The 20,731-nt window shown below is 39.6% G+C and overlaps 3 protein-coding genes across 3 annotated transcripts; all 3 read left to right on the top strand.

The window, feature by feature from the left end:
• The first annotated feature begins 744 nt into the window (after positions 1–744).
• LOC137935441 (phospholipase A1-Igamma1, chloroplastic-like) lies at positions 745–2,333 on the top strand. Its single transcript, XM_068780092.1, has 3 exons — positions 745–1,826; positions 1,935–2,161; positions 2,296–2,333. Exons 1-3 carry the CDS (start codon positions 745–747, stop codon positions 2,331–2,333), a joined length of 1,347 nt encoding a protein of 448 aa, XP_068636193.1.
• A 2,910-nt stretch (positions 2,334–5,243) lies between these two features.
• Positions 5,244–6,696, top strand: LOC137935442 (phospholipase A1-Igamma1, chloroplastic-like). The gene is made up of 2 exons (XM_068780093.1): positions 5,244–6,343; positions 6,453–6,696. Exons 1-2 carry the CDS (start codon positions 5,262–5,264, stop codon positions 6,694–6,696), a joined length of 1,326 nt encoding a protein of 441 aa, XP_068636194.1. The 5' UTR covers positions 5,244–5,261.
• Positions 6,697–15,826: 9,130 nt separating this feature from the next.
• On the top strand, positions 15,827–17,266 carry LOC137935443 (phospholipase A1-Igamma1, chloroplastic-like). The gene is made up of 2 exons (XM_068780095.1): positions 15,827–16,908; positions 17,017–17,266. Exons 1-2 carry the CDS (start codon positions 15,827–15,829, stop codon positions 17,264–17,266), a joined length of 1,332 nt encoding a protein of 443 aa, XP_068636196.1.
• The last annotated feature ends 3,465 nt before the right edge of the window (positions 17,267–20,731 follow it).

The following is a 20,731-nucleotide window of genomic DNA, read 5'->3' on the forward strand; positions in this document are numbered from 1 at the left end:
GAACTTGAAAAATCTATTTGGGGGATTAACCCGCGATAAGATTTTTCCACGTATTTTAAATGAAGACCATTTTAATCCAGCCTCTCGGTAGCTACTTTTATACTTGGCGTGTTGGTTGAATTATGTCGTCGCTACTTTTATACTTGGCGTGTTGGTTGAATTATGTCCGTGAGAGAAGACGTCTTAAATTCCTAAGTTGGATCTTGCTCGGTCTTTGGCGGCTATGGTAGCCATTACTGTGATTGACCTCCACGACTTTCCCCGTCACTCCAGAAAGCTCGTAGAAGGGTGCAACCACCCGATTCGATGGTTAAGATCCATCGATAAAAAAAAAACAGACATCCTATGGACATTGACCCTATCCCAGGATCGTTTCTCCACAATCTTGGAGACGTCGCCGAGGTAAATTTCTCAGTCGTAATAATGACTAAATCTGACTCCCTATTTGAACAAAGAAATATTTAGTCCGACTCTCTCTCTTCTTTCCCTATTTGAACTAGAAATATCTAGTACTACTTTTCCAAATACGAAGGCGAGGAGGGGACTGATGACTCGTTCAGGTCATCCTGACGCGTTTCCATGGAAGAATTAAGAGAGAAGAATATTCTTACTTAAAACTCATTCCACTACTGATACTATAAATACATATTCATTTCATGGATGACTTCATTCCGCTCTTTTTCTCTCCCACTCTGCTTCTTTTGAAACTCTCCCACTTGGCTTCTTTTGAAACTCTCCAACGCCATGGCTGGAGTTGAAGCTGCAACAGGAAACGATCGACCCCAAGGTAGTTTATCCGACTCCTGGCGAGTGATCAACGGTCGAAATGACTGGGCCGGCTTGCTGGATCCGATGGACCCACTTTTACGTACGGAGCTCATCCGGTATGGGGAGATGGCTCAGGCTTGCTACGATGCCTTCGACAATGAATCCTACTCTAAGTACTGTGGAAGCTGCAAGTACGATCGCAGCAACTTCTTTAAGTGCCTCGGCATGGGTGAGTCGGGGTACGAGGTGACTCGGTATCTCTACGCCACCATCAACCTCCAGCTCCCCAACTTCTTCACCAAGCCCCTGGGTGCCGATGATTGGAACGCCAACGCCAATTGGATGGGCTATGTGGCCGTCTCCACCGATGAGACGTCGAAACGTATCGGTCGCCGTGACATCACGGTCGCTTGGCGAGGCACTGCGACACAGTTGGAGTGGCTGGCTAACCTGACGGACTTTCTGGTGCCAGCCTCCTCGGAGGGTATACCGTGCCCTAATCCTGATGTCAAAGTTGAATCCGGCTTCATCAATCTGTACTGTGATAAGGTTCAGGGCGGCAGTTTATGCACTTACTCGGCAAGGGAGCGGATCTTGACTGAAGTGGCGACGTTGGTGGATCGCTACAAAGATGAGGAAATAAGCATCACCTTCACCGGCCACAGCTTGGGGGGTGCATTAGCCTTGTTGAGTGCCTTCGACGTAGCTGAGATGGGCCTGAACGTGACTACGGATGGACGGCCGATTCCGATTTGCGTTTTCTCCTTCTCTGCGCCGAGGGTAGGCAACAGCCGGTTCAAGGAACGGATAGAGGGGCTGGGGGTGAAGGTGTTGAGGGTGGTGAATGTTCATGACCTAGTTCCAAAGGTGCCAGGGGTATTAGTCAATAAGTCTGTGCCTGAGATCCTCAAGAAGTTGGGACAGTGGCTGCCATATTGGAGTTACTCCCATGTGGGAGTGGAGCTTCCTCTGGATCACAAGAATTCACCCTTCTTGAAGAGCACACTGGATCTATCTTGTTTCCATAATCTGGAAGCTCACTTACACTTGCTTGATGGGTAAGTCTTTTCTTCTTCACAAATATTGTGTCTGCTGTTTTGTTAATTGATGTGATTCTCTTTAAATCATGTTAAGCTTCTGAAGCATGAACTTGGTATTGGGAACAGGTACCATGGCAAGGGCCAAAGTTTCTTCCTCTCAAATGGGAGAGACCCAGCATTGGTGAACAAAGCCAGCGACTTCCTGAAAGATGAAAGCCATGTGCCACCACGGTGGAGGCAGGAGGAGAACAAGGGGCTGGTGATGAAACACGACGGACGCTGGATACAGCTGGAGCGACCGATGTTCGACGAGCACCTGCCGGAAATCTACCACCACCGCCTGGAGCAGATTAGTCGCAACTCCCCTGTACATTAAATAAGATTTTTTTTGTTATGGAATATTACTCGGACAATAGACAGATAGAATTAACACATTCTTTTTGGCGAATCTCTCTCTCTCTCTCTCTCTCTCTCTCTCTGCTGTTAGTGTTTCGTTCAAGTGCGATGGCAAACATAGGAGAGTAACTCTCTCTCTCTCTCTCTCTGCTGTTAGTGTTTCGTTCAAGTGCGATGGCAAACATAGGAGAGTAAAAAGTAGTTCACCTCAAATGGGAGATCTCTCTTTTCTTGCAATCATTTTACAATGATCCGAAAAGGCTTTCTTGTAATTTTTTAAAGGTTTGTACCCAATTTTTTAAACATAATTACACGAAATTTTGAACTTATTTTAAAAAATACCTGACTTTGACCCAACAATTGCATATGAGTGTGGTCAAAAGTAACGGGTAAGATTTGACCAATCATGTGTCGCCATGAATGCACGACACATCAGTACTCTCTGAATACAATGACCCGTCAATTTCCAATGTCATGTCATTAAATGACACAAAAACCCTTAGTTTAAGATATAACATGACAAACCACGCTATCATCCATGTATCATCCATGTAGTACCTTTTATTATCGATTTAAAATATTTATAAATTTTAAAAATTATTTTAAAGCTAAAAAATCAAATTTATCGATACACTTAAAGGCTTATGTGGCGCGTGATGGCATGGCAAGATGGTGTATCAAAGAATTTAATGACATGGCATCCTACATGTGCGATGAAGTGTCAACTGACGTGTCGCTCGACTCAACGAGTGTTGATGAGTTATGATGACATGGTGATACATAATCAGTCAAAGATTACGTGTCACTTTTCACTGTACACATATGCAGTTGACCAGTCAAATTTAAGTATTTTTCTAAATAAGATGTAAAGTTTGTCATTTGTCTAATTATGTTTAAAAAATTGGGTAAAACCCTAAAAGTCTCTTTTTTAATCATGTAGTGGTGTTGGTACCTAAAATGGGAGATCTCCCTCCTTTTTAAAACGAAATTAACGATAAGTTGTTTTAGTCATGTGTTAAAGATTAGATTTTTAGGATAAATTTGTTATCATGAAATAACTTAAAAATCAAATTTATAATTGTATTTTTCAACTAATATAAATTATCAAGGGAATAATTAAAACAGGAGGAAGAATGAGGTTATGGACTTATGTCCTAACCCTCCCCCCGAAGCTCAATTTATAGATGAATTAAAGTATAAAATTATAATTATATCCCTAAAACTTAAACTATAAAGAGTGTTTTTGGATTCTTACTTCTAAGTGTCTTTTTAAAATGTGTAAACTAATAGAGATAAAGATAAAAATAGAGATAGATATAAAGATAATGATGGAGATAAAGATAGCTAAAGATTGAACTAGAGACAGACTCAAATTGTAGAGTTCTAATCACCTACATTCTCTGTGTAACTCTATAAATAGTTCACACCTTATCAATGATAATTATCGCAATATTATTCTTCGTTATTATAATCTACATTGTATCACAGCAAGTACTTGTATGTGGACCTTCCACCCAAATTATCCATGTGCTTACACGTGAGGGGGAGTGTAAAGGAATAGTCCCACATGGATTAGTGAGATCAAATATCTTGAGTTTATTAGTTGGCAGAAGAGGTTTTCTATGTGACTAGTCATTTTGGGATAGGCCTTGAACCCAACTTTACATGATATTAGAGCTTATCTGTTGTCATTAGAAATCCTTATTGGAAGCAGCCTCTATAGCTACAGCCCAATGTCGCCACCCATACCCCCCCCCCCCCCCCCCTCGCCCTTCCTACGGTCTCCTGTCATCACAGTTCAGTCTCGACACGGTCGACTGCACACCGTTCTTCCCCCCCCCCCCCCCCTTGACTCCCCGTCCCGCACAGCGTGCGAACTCGCATGTGAAGTTCACTCGTGTGAGTTTCGCACATGTGATTTTTTTTTTGTAGAATAAAAAATAAAAAAATCTCTCACTGTAGAGCGTCTTCATCCTATTCGGACGATGAGATTCCGTCTGCCCCAGCCGCTGATCTTCCACCGGGCGATGCAATTCCATCCAACCCAGCTGCTCTTCCTCTGGACGATGTAATTTTATCTACCCCTGCCACCTCCAGTGTCGCTGCTCTTCCGCAAGATGATGCGATTATGTCCACCCCAGCCGCCTTCAATGCCGCTACTCTTCCTCCAAACGATGTAATTCCCATCCGGCCCGGACGCCTCCAATGCCGCTGCTCTTCCTGACCATTTGCTCTTCTCCACCGCTACTCTAGTCAACTGTTGTTCTCTCCAAACCACTTCCGAGAACACACTTCCTCTTTTTGAAGATCAAGATTAGACTCTTCTATAGTAGCTCCATCTTGTGGGGGGCATGATAGAGATAACGATAACTAGTAATTGAAATAGATACATATTCAAATTGTAGAGTTCTAATCACCTACCCTCTTTGTGTAACTCTATAATATTCTTCATTATTATATTCTACAAAAACTTAAATTTTCGAAAGGCGAAGATTGAGAAATCAAAGTTACCTATGACTTTTCCACGTATTTTAAATGAAGACCATTTTAACCGGTCAATCCAGGCACTCAATCACTAGTTTTACACTTGGCGTGTTGGTTGAATTATGTCCGTGAGAGAAGATGTCTTAAATTTCCATTTCTGTGATTGACGTCCACGACTTTCCCCGTCACTCCAGGAAGCTCGTAGAAGGGTGCAACCACATGATTCGATGGTTAAGATCCTTCGATAAAAAACAAACAGACATCCTATGGACAATTTTGGAGACGTAGCCGAGGTAAATTTCTCAGTCGTAATAATACTAAGTTTGTGGAGGAAATATTTTTTCTTGTCTTCTTCGTAGAAAAGTCTCAACATTGAGAAACATTGAGGGGACGGATGACTCTTTCAGGTCATCTTGACGCGTTTCCATTGAAGAATTAATAGAGAAGAATATTCATAGTTAAAATTCATATCGATATTGATACTATAAATACAAATTCATTTCATGGATGACTTCATACTTCATTCCACACTTTTTCTCTCCCACTTTGCTTCTTTTGAAACTCTCCAACGCCATGGCTGGAGTTGAAGCTGCAACAGGAAACGTTCGACCCCAAGGAAGTTTATCCGACTCCTGGCGAGTGATCAACGGTCGAAATGACTGGGCCGGCTTGCTGGATCCGATGGACCCACTTTTACGTACAGAGCTCATCCGGTATGGGGAGATGGCTCAGGCTTGCTATGATGCCTTCGACAATGAATCTTACTCAAAGAACTGTGGAAGCTGCAAGTACGATCGCTGCAACTTCTTTAAGTTCCTTGGAATGGGTGACTCGGGGTACGAAGTGACTCGGTATCTCTACGCCACCATCAACCTCCAGCTCCCCAACTTCTTCACGAAGCCCCTGGGAGTCGATGATTGGAACGCCAACGCCAATTGGATGGGCTACGTGGCCGTCTCCACCGATGAGACGTCGAAACGTATCGGTCGTCGCGACATCATGATCGCTTGGCGAGGCACTGCGACACAGTTGGAGTGGGTAGCTAACCTGACGGATTTTCTGGTGCCAGCCTCCTCAGAGGGTATACCGTGCCGTGATCCTTATGCCAAAGTTGAATCTGGCTTCATCAATCTGTACTGTGATAACGTTCAGGGCGGCAGTTTTTGCAAATACTCGGCAAGGGAGCGGATCTTGACTGAAGTGGCGACGTTGGTGGATCGCTACAAAGATGAGGAAATAAGCATCAACTTCACCGGCCACAGCTTGGGGGGTGCATTAGCCTTGTTGAGTGCCTTTGACGTAGCTGAGATGGGCCTGAACGTGACTACGGACGGACGGCCGATTCCGATTTGCGTCTTCTCCTTCTCTGCGCCGAGGGTAGGCAACCGCAGGTTCAAGGAACGGGTAGAGGGGCTGGGGGTGAAGGTGTTGAGGGTGGTGAATGTTCATGACCTAGTGCCAAAGGTGCCAGGGGTATTAGTCAATAAGTTTGTGCCTGAGATCCTCAGGAAGCTGGGGCAGTGGCTGCCATATTGGAGTTACTCTCATGTGGGAGTGGAGCTTCCTCTGGATCACAAGAATTCGCCCTTCTTGAAAAGCACACTGGATCTATCATGTTTCCATAATCTGGAAGCTCACTTACACTTGCTTGATGGGTAAGTCTTTTCTTCTCCACAAATACTGTGACTGCTGTTCTGTTAATTGATGCGATTCTCTTTCAATCATGTTAAGCTTCTGAAGCATGAACTTGGTTTTGGGAAACAGGTACCATGGCAAGGGCCAAAGTTTCTTTCTCTCAAGTGGGAGAGACCCAGGATTGGTGAACAAAGCCAGCGACTTCCTGAAAGATGACAGCCATGTGCCCCCACGGTGGAGGCAGGAGGAGAACAAGGGGCTGGTGTTGAAACACGACGGACACTGGATACAGCCGACGCGACCGATGTTCGACGAGCATCTGCCGGAAATCTACCACCACCGCCTGGATCAGATTAGTCGCAGCTCTAAATAAGAATACTTTCTGATGGAATATTACTCGGACAATAGAAAGATAGAAGGGAATTTTACCAAAATACCGGTTTGAAACAACTTATTTATGAAAATAACGAGGATCTCAAATTATTTAAAAAACTACCGAACTTTGACCGGTCCACTGTATATGTGGACAGTCAAAACGACACGTAAGCGTTGACTGCTTACGTGTTGCCCCGTCATCAGAGTGATAATGTAGATGAACACAGAGGCTGCCATGTCATTATTATCGACACGTCATTACATAGATAAAATTTTGAATAAATTTTAAAAAAATTAAAAATTATTTAAATTTTTTTAATAAACAATTAAAAAATTAACTCTTACTTATTTAACACCATTTAATATCAATTAAAATATTTATCAATTAAAAAAATTATCGTTACACTTTTTATTAAGTATACTTTTGGTAAAATTCCCTAAAAGAAATCGAGATCTTTCTCCTCGCCTCTCGTCTCGGCTTCTTTCCTCTCATCGCTCCCCTGCTGCCGCCCCTCCTCTCGTCGCTCCCCTGCTGTCGCCTCCCCTGTTGCCTTTCGCTCCCCTGCTGCCGCCCCTCCTCTCGTCGCTCCCCTGTTGCCGCCTCCCCTGTTGCCGTTCGCTCCCCTGCTGCTGCCCCTCCTCTCGTCGCTCCCCTGTTGCCGCCTCCCCTGTTGCCGCCGCTTGCCTGCTGCCGCCGCTCGGCCTGGCCCTCGACGCCCCTTCTCTCGCCGCCCCTTTTCTTTTAGGGAATTTTACCAAAAGTATACAAATAAATTATATTTTTAAACACAAACAATTTTTTTGTATATATTTTTTAATTTATAAATATTTTAAATGGATAATATATGGGTAAGACTTAAAAGTAAATTTTTTTCTATTTATAAATATTTTTAATGGATAATATATGGGTAAGACTTAAGAGTAAATTTTTTTCTATTTATAAATATTTTAAATGGATAATATATGGGTAAGGCTTAAGAGTAATTTTTTTTCTATTTATAAATATTTTAAATGGATAATATATGGGTAAGACTTAAAAGTAAAAAAAAAATTATTTATAAATATTTTAAATCCATAGTAAATAGGTAAGAGTTAGATTATTCCTATTTACAAATATTTTGAATTTTTAAATATTATTATTTTGTAAATAAGGTGATAAAAAATATAAAAATAAATTGTATTTTTAAACTCTAAAATAACTTTTTTGTACATTTTTTAAAAATTTTAAATATTTTAAATTGATAATATATGGGTAAGACTTAAGAGTAAGATTTTTTTAATTTATAAATATTTTAAATCCATAATAAATGGGTAAGAGTTAATTTTTTCTATTTATAAATATTTAAAATTTATACATATTATTATTTTGTAAATAAGGTGATAAAAAGTATACAAATAAATTGTATTTTTAAACTCTAAAATTACTTTTTTGTAATTTTTTTAATTTATAAATATTTTAAATCTAATTAATTTACTTATTTTATTTTATTTTTTAAAATATGAAGAAAAAAAAGTGTAACGATAATTTTTTTAATTAATAAATATTTTAATTGATATTAAATGGTGTTAAATAAGTAAGAGTTAATTTTTTAATTATTTATTAAAAAAATTTAAATAACTTTTTATTTTAGATATAAGGTAATAAAAAGTGTATTTGATTTTTTAATTTTTTTAAAATTTATTCAAAATTTTATCATGTAATGATGTGTCAGATGACGTGTCGATAATAATGACGTGGCAGCTTCTGTGTTCCATCTTCATTATCGCTCTGATGACGGGGTGACACGTAATCAATCAACGCTTACGTGTCGTTTTGACTGTCCACATATACAGTGGACGGGTCAAAGTTCGGTAGTTTTGTAAATAATTTGAGATCCTCGTTATTTTCATAAATAAGTTGTTTCAAACCGGTATTTTGGTAAAATTCCCAAGATAGAATTGACACTTATTTTTTTGGGAATCGATCTCTCTCTGCCGTTTGTGTTACGTTCAAGTGTGGAGATGTCACTTTTGTTGCAATCATATTACAATGATCCCAAAAGGCTTCTTCTAATGTTTTACTCCATGTAATGGTGTTGGTAGATAAAATATAAATTATCAAGAGAATAATTAAAACAGGAGGAAGAATGAGGTTATGGACTGATGTCCTAACCCTGCTCCCGAAGCTCAATTTATAGATGAATTAAACCATAAAATTATAATTATATCCCTAAAACTTAAACTATAAAGAGTTGTTTTTGGATTCTTACTTTTAAGTGTCTTTTTAAAATGTGTAAACTGATAGAGATAAAGATAAAAATAGAGATAAAGATAGCTAATGATTGAATTAGCGACAGACTCAAATTGTAGAGTTCTAATCACCTACAGTCTCTGTGTAACTCTATAAATAATTTACCTTATCAATGATAATTATGGCAATATTATTCTTCATTATTATATTCTACATTGTATCACAACAAGTACTCGTATGTGGACATTCCACCCAAATTATCCAAGTGCCTACACGTGAATGGGAGTGTTAAGGAATAGTCTCACATGGATTAGTGAGATCAAATATCTTGAGTTTATTAGTTGGCAGAAGAGGTTTCCTATGTGACTAGTCATTTTGGGATAGGTCTTGGACCCAACTTTACATGATATCAGAGCTTATCTGTCGTCATTGGAAATCCTTCTCGGAAGCAGCCTCTGTAGCTACAGCTCACTGTCGCCACCCATACCCCCCCCCCCCCCCCCCCCCCCTCGCGCTTCCTACGATTTCATGTCGTCTCAATTCAGTCACACCGGTGCCATCACCGCCATTCGCCCCTCCGGCCACACGGTCGACTGCACATAGTTCATCCCTGCGCCCCCCGTCCTGCACAACGTGCAAACTCGCTCTTGTTGTAGAGCGACTTCTTCCTATCCGAACGATAAGATTTCGTTCGCCCCAACCGCTGATCTTCCACCGGGCGATGCAATTCAGTCCAATCCAGCTGCTCTTCCTCTAGACGATGTGATTCTATCTGCCCCAGCCGTCTCCAGTGTCGCTGCTCTTCCGCCAGATGATGCTATTCCGTCTGCCCCTGCCGCTACTCTTCCTCCAAATAATTCCCGTCCGGCCCAACCGCCTCCTGTTAGGGGTGGCTTCAAACCAAGCCGACTCGGTTCGATTCGTTATCTCTCGAGCTCGAGCCGAGCTCGACCAAAGCCAGATTTGGCTCGACGGCTCGCGAGCCAACTCATTAATTTAATGAGCGGCGGATTCGGGGGGATTTTGAAAATTTTCAGCAGTCTGCCATCCCCCAAATTTTTTTTTCAGTCTCTCTCCTGTGCTCTCGCTCTCTTGGTCTCCTCCTTCCCTTCTCTCTTCTTCCTCCGAAATTTTTTTCTCACTCTCTCGGCCTCCATCTCCCTTCTCCCTCTTGCCGCCGCCGCACCTAATCCTTCCCCCAGCGCATCGCCTTCTCTGCTTCTAATCATCGTCATCATCGACTCCCGTAGCGTCGCCCTCGCCTCGTCATACCCCAGCTAAAGCAGCTGCTCTGAACCCTCTCCCGTCGTCATCACCCCCCTACTACCGCCTGCTGCCACCGTCAGATTAGCCGGCCACCGCTCTCGCCAGAACGGCACAGAACCCCCCTGATACCTAAGTTGAGGGGGGAAATTATTTCCCCCCTCGACACTCCGTCCCGCACAGCGTGCGAACTCGCACGTGCAGTTCACACATGCGAGTTTCATACTTGCGATTTTTTTATTAAAAAAAACATGCAAATCCTTGGCTCACATAATTATTATATTAATGTATAATAAACTGTAATCAATAAATAATATAATATCTAATTTAATTAATTTATTTTAATTATACTTACATTAAATTACTTATTCATGTTGTAATAATGTTTGTTTTACCTAATTTGGGGTTTAAGTATTTTGTTTTAATTAAGTATACTATTATAAGTTATTTATTTTCTTGTTTTTTATATTTTTCTCATTTTGGGACACTAACACTGGAAACCGTTTTCCAGTGTACATGAACTTGTCCACACTAATACCATGTTTGAAATTGAATTCCATGTAGATGAATGAAATGAATTTAAAGCATGAGATAAAGATGAACTTCAAATTTTAAGTTTGTTGACTAACCCCCCCTTATAATTCTCATATCCATAGTAGTTTCAAAGTCTACATTTAGTAATAGACTCATATCGTTCTTCCTTTCACCAAATACAGTTCAAGCTTTGATTTGTGGCAGTGATTGGGTTCGGACAAAAGGTCAATTTCTTTGATTAATTATTTATTAAGATATTTTTTAGTTTTATTTATTAAAATTTTATTTTATGATTACAGCTTGAGAAGAAGAGTGTAGAGATAATACTACTAGCTATATGATTTTTCATGTTTTTCTCATCATGGTAATTTTAATATTTTTAATGACATCAAGTAACTAGTAGTGGAAGAGTATTTTTTTATCTGACAATAACTAATTTTATTTTTTAGTTTTTGTCATAGGTGGAGATTTTTCTCATGCAAGGACGTATATTATTTTCTAGCATGAAGAGAAACAACTATAGTTTGTAAATTTATAATGGATTTATATTTTTTATTTGGGTGATTATAAATTGATAGTGATATTTCATTTAATTTTGTTGTGTTTGATTATTTTATGGAGTTTACTCGTTTGTTATGCAATATATGGAGTGTTAAGACTATTTTATGGAGTGTATAAATAATTTCATGGAGTGTTTATGGAATGTATAGACAATTTTATTGAGTGTTTATGGAGTGTTTATCCAGGTATTATGTATATAGATTATGCCCAATTTTAAGTAGTGGTCATGCCGAATTTTATATAGGTATCATATACATAGATTATGCTCAATTTTAAGTAGAGGTCATGCCCAATCTTATACATGTATAATATATATATATATATATATATAGGTAATACCCAATTTTATATAGTGGTCATGCCCAATTTTATGTAAAATGTATTCATAATTTTATATATAATTTATTTGATATATATTTTTTTTGAAAAGTATTAAATGTATGTTGAAGCTCGAAGCTCGGCTCAAACTCGGTAAAAAATTTTGGGCTCGAGCTCGATAACAATTTTAAGCTCGAGAAGAGGCTCGGCTTGAAGCTCAACTCGAACATAGGCAGGTTCCGGCTCGGCTCGGCTCGATGCCACCCCTACCTCCAGTGTTGCTGCTCTTCCCGACTGTTTGCTCTTCTCCGCCGCTACTCTAGTCAAATGTTGTTCTCTTCAAACCACTTCCGAGAACACACTTCGTCTTTTTGAAGATCAAGATTAGACTCTCCTATCGTAGCTCCTTCTTGCGGGGGCATGATAGAGATAAAGATAACTAGTAATTGAATTAGATACATATTCAAATTGTAGAGTTCTGATCACCTATAGTTTTTGTGTAACTCTATAAATAGTTTACACCTTATAAATGATAATTACGGTAATAGTATTCTTCATTATTATATTCTACAAAAACTTCTATTACATCTGCATAAGCTGAGTATTTAATTATGATCGGATTTTTTTTCTTCTTCCAAACCTGCTGCATTAGCTCCATTTTATTTTCTCTTCCAGAACTCGTTTTTGTTAATAGCCATGCATTAACTGCTATCGCAAGAATGTAAGTTTTTTCTTAGTTGAATCTGAATATCATGGCATGGAACCAAAGTAGTGGGTTTCATATGAATTAACATAATCTAAAACCATCTCATAATCTTGAGAAATACATACGACGGGACTAATCCGTTATCTTCCAAGAATATTTAAGCCGAGAGGTGCAAGTATTATAATGAGTGAATCATGTCAACAAGATATAGACATTAAAACGAATGTAGCCTTTCCTCGCTTACATACTTTATATCTTCGTTAATTTTTATATACTGTTTTCAAGGAGCACTTACGACCACGGCACTTGCAGAGTTGATTGGATTCCAAATCGTAAACGGTGCATGATCTGTCGTAGGTACATGCATGATCTGTCGTCGGTACATGCATTGTGGCAAAAGTTCTCATGTCTCTTGTTATCGCTCCAACTTTGTGGGTCGCAACCATAATTTTGAAGAATGGTGATACAATGAAAAGATTAACACTCGCTTTTGATGACCATGTTGAGGAAAGAAAAACAACGTCGACTCCCCTAGATCTTGTCATGTTCTTCAGCTCTGTACATATGCTGCTGTTAAGGAATAATTCCACATGGATTAGTGAGTATAATAATCTTGAGTTTATTAGTTGGAAAAAGGCTTACTAAGTTGGTTAGTTATTTTGCGATGGGCTTTGGACCTAACTTTACATGGTATCAAAGCAAGTACTCGTATATGGTTCTCCACCCAAATTATCCACATGTAGAATCTAAGGAATAATCCCACTGTTGGGTTTGTGGATTGGAAGTGAGAATGGGTAGCATCTGGTCGAACCAAGTTTGAACCTACATATATTCGAGATGAGCTTGATCTCAGTACTTTGAATTCGAGTTCAAGCTTGAACACCCTCGAGCTTAAAATTAGAATCGAGGTCGAGCGTAAGGATTTATAACAGAGACAACTAGAGCCGAGTTTGAGCTCCAATCTACATTTAAAATTTTTAATAAAAGACATGTCAAATAAATTGTACATAAAATTATACAAAAAATTTACTTAAATTTGTGCATAACCTCTACATAAAATTTTATATGAGCACCGTGAAAAATTTGTCAAACCTTTCCCATGTTTTAACAAATTTATCAAACCTACATTCCAATGTTTTTACAAATATGTACTGCATAAAATTTGTTTGTACGTAATCTATTCCGTTCCCTAACTCCCTTCGACAATGCCCTGAGTTGGCAACACCCAAATACCAAAAGGGAGTTAAATCCTTTTTGCATAAAAATCGAAAGCTTAGTCAAATAGTCACAAAACAAGACTAATTCACACGCACATGGAAAACCTATTTAGTCCCAGAGATACAACAAATCATCTTATAATCAGCGAGGATGTTGCGGAATAAACCACAAGACACACACTAGTTCATTGGTAAACAAAATAGGACAATTAATAAAGGAAAATTTAGTAGAACATATCAGAGATAAAAAATATTGAAAAAGAGGAATAAAAGAAGTTAGAAAGCTTACCTGATAATAACGAATTAACGACACAATAACTCAAATAAAGGCGAGAACGCTTATGATGTGATCAGATGTAGACCTCCCCAACTTCATGTTGCGGTGAGTGGAAGACGAGCGATGGGCTCGTATCATGCAGGGATAACGATAGAGATAGGCTTACAAGTAAGTTGGAGATCAACGGTTAACGATGAATACTAGCATGCATGAAGAACGAAGTCATGGGAGTTCACAACATGAAGCTGACACATGGCAAGATTCGCTCTACTTGTCGGGTCAAACCAAATTTGGGGAAATTATTTTCGATTAAATTGAAAAATTAGAAAGGGTAATTTTCAAATTATGATAGGACTCCCCTTAGCCTAGTCGCAATCAAGCCTATGATAAAAATTGTGCTTCTCTTTCAATTCTGTTTGTTTAATCTATAGGACCAAACCCTCTTCAAAGAGAGAAATCAAAAGGAGAGGAATTAGAAAGAGAAGAGAAATCATAGTGGGCTGAGATATAATGGGTAAGGTTGATACCGGTCGATTTCGTGACTTTGCTGGAAGAAATTGCAAACACAAAAGTTGGAGGAAAGATGTAAAATTTTAAACAACAAAGTTGAAGAAATTTTGCAATTCGCATAACAGGCCAAAGAATAATGTTGAAGGAAATCAAAGTTACCTATAACTTTTGTCGGCAACGCCCAAATTGTAAAATTGCATACGTAGGAAGATGAACATGGTGGAAAGGTTGAGGAATCGATTTTTGGGAGGCAAAGAAGAGGAGACGTGGCCTGGCTGCCCCATTCTTCCATCGGAACTCAAAACGCCTCATCTGTTTTTGATATTCCCGAAGGTAAAGACTAGAAATCGACTCATGTTGGTTTAAGTAAACAAGTTGGGCTTGCGAGCTCGCAAACAAAACCACCACTCGTTCGAGTTCGGCTCGTTTATTGAAACAAACCCGAATCCTAATCTCGAATTCATTTCGAAATCAAGTTTATTGAAACCGAACCAAGTTGGTGCTGAATAGAGCTCGATCTATTCGCAACCGGCCAACTCAATTCAATACCAGCCCTAGTGAGGAGGAATATTGTTCTTACATAGAGTTAAATAGAACATATTACTTAAACTGAAGTTAAATTAAATTTATTTCTTGTTTATATGATTAATGTCTAAATGATTTCATTATATTACTTCAAAATTAAGTTATAATAAATTTTATTTTAATTAAATTAATACACACGCAAATAAAAGTTTTAATCGAATAAATATAATTTTTAATTTAAAATATATAATTTATATGACTATTTCATGCAAACGGTAAATGAATGTATTATTAAAATTTAAATAATAATTATTTAGTAGAAAGGGTCAACAATATAAAAGCACTTTTCCACGTATTTTAAATGAAGACCATTTTAGCCGGTCAATCCAGCCTGCCTCTCAATCACTAGTTTTACACTTGGCGTGTTAGTTCAATTATGTCAGTGAGAGAAGACGTTTAAATTCCCAAGTTGGATCTTGCTCGGTCTTTGGCGGCTATGGTAGCCATTCCTGTGATTGACCTCCACGACTTTCCCGGTCACTCCAGAAAGCTCGTAGAAGGGTGCAAGCACCCGATTCGATGGTTAAGATCCATCGATAAAAAAAAAAAACATTGACCCTCTTCCAGGATCGTTTCTCCACAATCTTGGAGACGTCGCCGAGGTAAATTTCTGAGTCGTAATAATGACTAAATCTGACTCACTATTTGAACAAGAAATATTTAGTCCAACTCTCCCTACTCTCCCTATTTGAACTAGAAATATTTAGTACTACTTTTCCAAATACGAAGGCGAGGAGGGGACTGATGACTCGTTCAGGTCATCCTGACGCGTTTCCATGGAAGAATATTCTTACTTAAAACTCATTCCACTACTGATACTATAAATACATATTCATTTCATGGATGACTTCATTCCGCTCTTTTTCTCTCCCACTTTGCTTCTTTTGAAACTCTCCGACTTTGCTTCTTTTGAAACTCTCCAACGCCATGGCTGGAGTTGAAGCTGCAACAGGAAACGATCGATCCCAAGGTAGTTTATCCGACTCCTGGCGAGTGATCAACGGTCGAAATGACTGGGCCGGCTTGCTGGATCCGATGGACCCACTTTTACGTACGGAGCTCATCCGGTATGGGGAGATGGCTCAGGCTTGCTACGATGCCTTCGACAATGAATCCTACTCTAAGTACTGTGGAAGCTGCAAGTACGATCGCAGCAACTTCTTTAAGTGCCTCGGCATGGGTGAGTCGGGGTACGAGGTGACTCGGTATCTCTACGCCACCATCAACCTCCAGCTCCCCAACTTCTTCACGAAGCCCCTGGGTGCCGAGGATTGGAACGCCAACGCCAATTGGATGGGCTATGTGGCCGTCTCCACCGATGAGACGTCGAAACGTATCGGTCGCCGTGACATCACGGTCGCTTGGCGAGGCACTGCGACACAGTTGGAGTGGCTGGCTAACCTGACGGACTTTCTGGTGCCAGCCTCCTCGGAGGGTATACCGTGCCCTAATCCTGATGTCAAAGTTGAATCCGGCTTCATCAATCTGTACTGTGATAAGGTTCAGGGCGGCAGTTTATGCACTTACTCGGCAAGGGAGCGGATCTTGACTGAAGTGGCGACGTTGGTGGATCGCTACAAAGATGAGGAAATAAGCATCACCTTCACCGGCCACAGCTTGGGGGGTGCATTAGCCTTGTTGAGTGCCTTCGACGTAGCTGAGATGGGCCTGAACGTGACTACGGATGGACGGCCGATTCCGATTTGCGTCTTCTCCTTCTCTGCGCCGAGGGTAGGCAACAGCCGGTTCAAGGAACGGATAGAGGGGCTGGGGGTGAAGGTGTTGAGGGTGGTGAACGTTCATGACCTAGTTCCAAAGGTGCCAGGGGTATTAGTCAATAAGTCTGTGCCTGAGATCCTCAAGAAGTTGGGACAGTGGCTGCCATATTGGAGTTACTCCCATGTGGGAGTGGAGCTTCCTCTGGATCACAAGAATTCACCCTTCTTGAAGAGCACACTGGATCTATCTTGTTTCCATAATCTGGAAGCTCACTTACACTTGCTTGATGGGTAAGTCTTTTCTTCTCCACAAATATTGTGACTGCTGTTTTGTTCATTGATGTAATTCTCTTTAAATCATGTTAAGCTTCTGAAGCATGATCTTGGTGTTGGGAACAGGTACCATGGCAAGGGCCAAAGTTTCTTCCTCTCAAGTGGGAGAGACCCAGCATTGGTGAACAAAGCCAGCGACTTCCTGAAAGATGAAAGCCATGTGCCACCACGGTGGAGGCAGGAGGAGAACAAGGGGCTGGTGATGAAACACGACGGACGCTGGATACAGCTGGAGCGACCGATGTTCGACGAGCACCTGCCGGAAATTTACCACCACCGCCGGGAGCAGATTAGTCGCAACTCTCCTGTACATTAAATAAGATTTTTTTTGTGATGGAATATTACTCGTACAATAGAAAGATAGGATTGACACATTCTTTTTTGCGAATCTCTCTCTCTCTCTCTCTTCTTGCAATCATTTTACAATGATCCCAAAAGGCTTTCTTGTAATTTTTTAATAGGACGTTTAGGTTTGTACCCAACTTTTTAAACATAATTACACCAAATTTTGAACTTATTTTAAAAAGTACCTGACTATGACCCGTTCACACGTCAACTGCATATGTGTGTGTAAGATTTGACCAATCATGTGTCGCCATGAAAGCACGACACATCAGTACTCTGTGAGTCCAATGACACCTTAATTTCCAGAAACGTCATCACCAGTATAATATGTCATGTTATTAAATGACACAAAAACCTTAGTTTAATATATAACATGACAAACCACGCCATCATCCCGGCAGTACCTTTTATTATCAATTTAAAATATTTATAAATTTAAAAAATTATTTTAAAGCTTAAAAATTAAATTTATCATTATACTTAAAGGCTTATGTGGCACGTGATGACATGGCATGATGGTGTATCAAAGAATTTAATGACATGGCATCCTACATGTGCAATGAAGTGTCAATTGACGTGTCGTTCGACTCAACGAGTGTTGATGTGTTATGATGACATGGCGATACGTAACCAGTCAAAGTTTACGTGTCACTTTTCAATGTACACATATGCAATTGACCGGTTAAATTTAGGTATTTTTCTAAATAAGTTGAAAAGTTTGTCATTTGTCTAACTATGTTTAAAAAATTGGGTAAAACCCTAAAAGTCTCTTTTTTAATCATGTAGTGGTGTTGGTAGCTAAAATGGGAGATCTCCCTCCTTTTTTAAAAGAAATTAACGATAAGTTTTTTTAGTCAGGTGTTAAAGATTAGATTTTTAGGCTAAATTTGTTATCATGAAATAAATTAAAAATCAAATTTATAATTGAATTTTTGAACATAATGTAAATTATCAAGGGAATAATTAAAACAAGAGGAAGAATGAGGTTATGGACTTATGTCCTAACCCTCCCCCTGAAGCTCAATTTATAGATGAATTAAACTATAAAATTATAATTATATCCCTAAAACTTAAACTATAAAGAGTCGTTTTTGGATTCTTACTTTTAAGTGTCTTTTTAAAATGTGTGAACTGATAGAGATAAAGATAGATAATGATTGAATTAGAGACAGACTCAAATTGTAGAGTTCTAATCACCTACAGTCTTTGTGTAACTCTATAAATAGTTTACACCTTATTAATGATAATTATGGCAATATTATTCTTCATTATTATATTCTACATTGTATCACAGCAAGTACTCGTATGTGGACATTCCACCCAAATTATCCAAGTACCTACACGTGAGGGGGAGTGTTAAAGAATAGTCCCACATAGATTAGTGAGATCAAATATTTTGAGTTTATTAGTTAGTAGAAGAGGTTTCCTATGTGACTAGTCAATTTGGGCTAGGCCTAGGACCCAACTTTACATGATATCAGAAGCAGCCTCAGTAGCTATAGCCCACTGTCGCCACCCATACCCCCCCCCCCCCCCCCCCCCCCCCCCCCCCCCCCCCCCCCCCCCCCCCCTCTCGTGCTCCCTACGGTCTCCTGTCATCACAGTTCAGTCTCGTTGGTGCCATCACCGCCATTCGCCCCTCCGCCCACATGGTCGACTGCACATAGTTCTTCCCTCCCCCCTCGACACCATGTCCGGCACAGCGTGCGAACTCGCAGGTGAAGTTCACTCGTGTAAATTTCACACATGTGATTTTTTTTTTGTAGAACAAAAAATAAAAAAATCTTTCACTGTAGAGCGTCTTCTTCCTATCCGAACGATAAGATTTCGTCCGTCCCAGCCACTGATCTTCCATCGGGCGATGCAATTCCGTCCAACCCAGTTGCTCTTCCTCTGGACGATGTGATTCTATCTGCCCCAGCCCCCTCTAGTGTCTCTACTCTTCCGCCAGATGATACGATTCCGTCCGCCCCAGCCGCCTTCAATGCCGCTACTCTTCCTCCAAACGATGTAATTCCCGTCCGGCCCAGCCGCCTCCAGTTAGGGGTGGCTTCGAACCTAGCCGGTTTGCGAGCAGCTCGAGTTCAGCTCGGTTCGATTCGATATCTCGAGCTCGAGATCCGAAATCGGCTCGTTTAAATTAACGAGCCGAGCTTGGTCAAAACTAGATTTGGCTCGACGGCTCGCGAGCCGGCTAGTTAATTTAATGAGAGGCGGATTCGGGGGGATTTGGGAAATTTTTGGCAGTCTGCCATCTCCCAAATTTTTTTTTTGTGATGGAATATTACTCGTACAATAGAAAGATAGAATTGACACATTCCTTTTTGCGAATCTCTCTCTCTCTCTCTCTCTCTCTCTCTCTCTACTGTTAGTGTTTCGTTCAAATGCGATGGCAAACATAGGAGAGTAAAAAGTAGTTCACCTCAAATGGTGCAATCATTTTACAATGATCCCAAAAGGCTTTCTTGTAATTTTTTAATGGGACGTTTAGGTTTGTACCCAACTTTTTAAACATAATTACACGAAATTTTGAACTTATTTTGAAAAATACCTAACTTTGACCCGTCAAGTGCATATGTGTTTGGTCAAAAGTTGCTCGTATGATTTGACCAATCATGTGTCGCCACGAAAGCACTACACATCAGTACTCAATGAGTCCAATGACACGTCAATTTCCAGAAACGTCATAACCAATGTAAGATGTCATGTCATTAAATGACACAAAAACCCTTAGTTTAAGATATAACATGATAAACCATGCCATCATCCACGTAGTACCTTTTATTATCGATTTAAAATATTTATAAATTTTAAAATAATTTTAGAGCTTAAAAATCAAATTTATCGATACACTTAAAGGCTTATGTGGCACGTGATGACATGCCTTGATGGTGTATAAAAGAATTTAATGACATGGCATCCTACATGTACGATGATGTGTCAATTGATTCGACTCAACGAGTGTTGATGTGTTATGATGACATGGCGATACATAATCAGTCAAAGCTTACATGTCACTTTTCATAGTACACATATGCAGTTGACCGGTCAAATTTAGGTATTTTTCTAAATAAGTTGAAAAGTTTGTCATTTGTCTAATTGTGTTTAAAAAATTGGGTAAAACCCTAAAAGTCTCATTTTTAATCATGTAGTGGTGTTGGTAGCTAAAATGGGAGATCTCCCTCCTTTTTAAAACGAAATTAACGATAAGTTCTTTTAGTCATGTGTTAAAGATTAGATTTTTAGGCTAAATTTGCTATCATGAAATAACATAAAAATCAAATTTATAATTTTATTTTTTAACTAATATAAATTATCAAGGGAATAATTAAAACAGGAGGAAGAATGAGGTTACGGACTTATGTCCTAACCCTCCCCTCGAAGCTCACTTTATAGATGACTTAAACTATAAAATTATAATTATATCCCTAAAAAT

Source organism: Aristolochia californica, unplaced genomic scaffold, assembly GCF_029961685.1.
Source record: "Aristolochia californica isolate CCGP_79_NKW_82.1479 unplaced genomic scaffold, dmAriCali1.0.hap1 SCAF_6, whole genome shotgun sequence".
Classification (NCBI taxonomy): domain Eukaryota; kingdom Viridiplantae; phylum Streptophyta; class Magnoliopsida; order Piperales; family Aristolochiaceae; genus Aristolochia; species Aristolochia californica.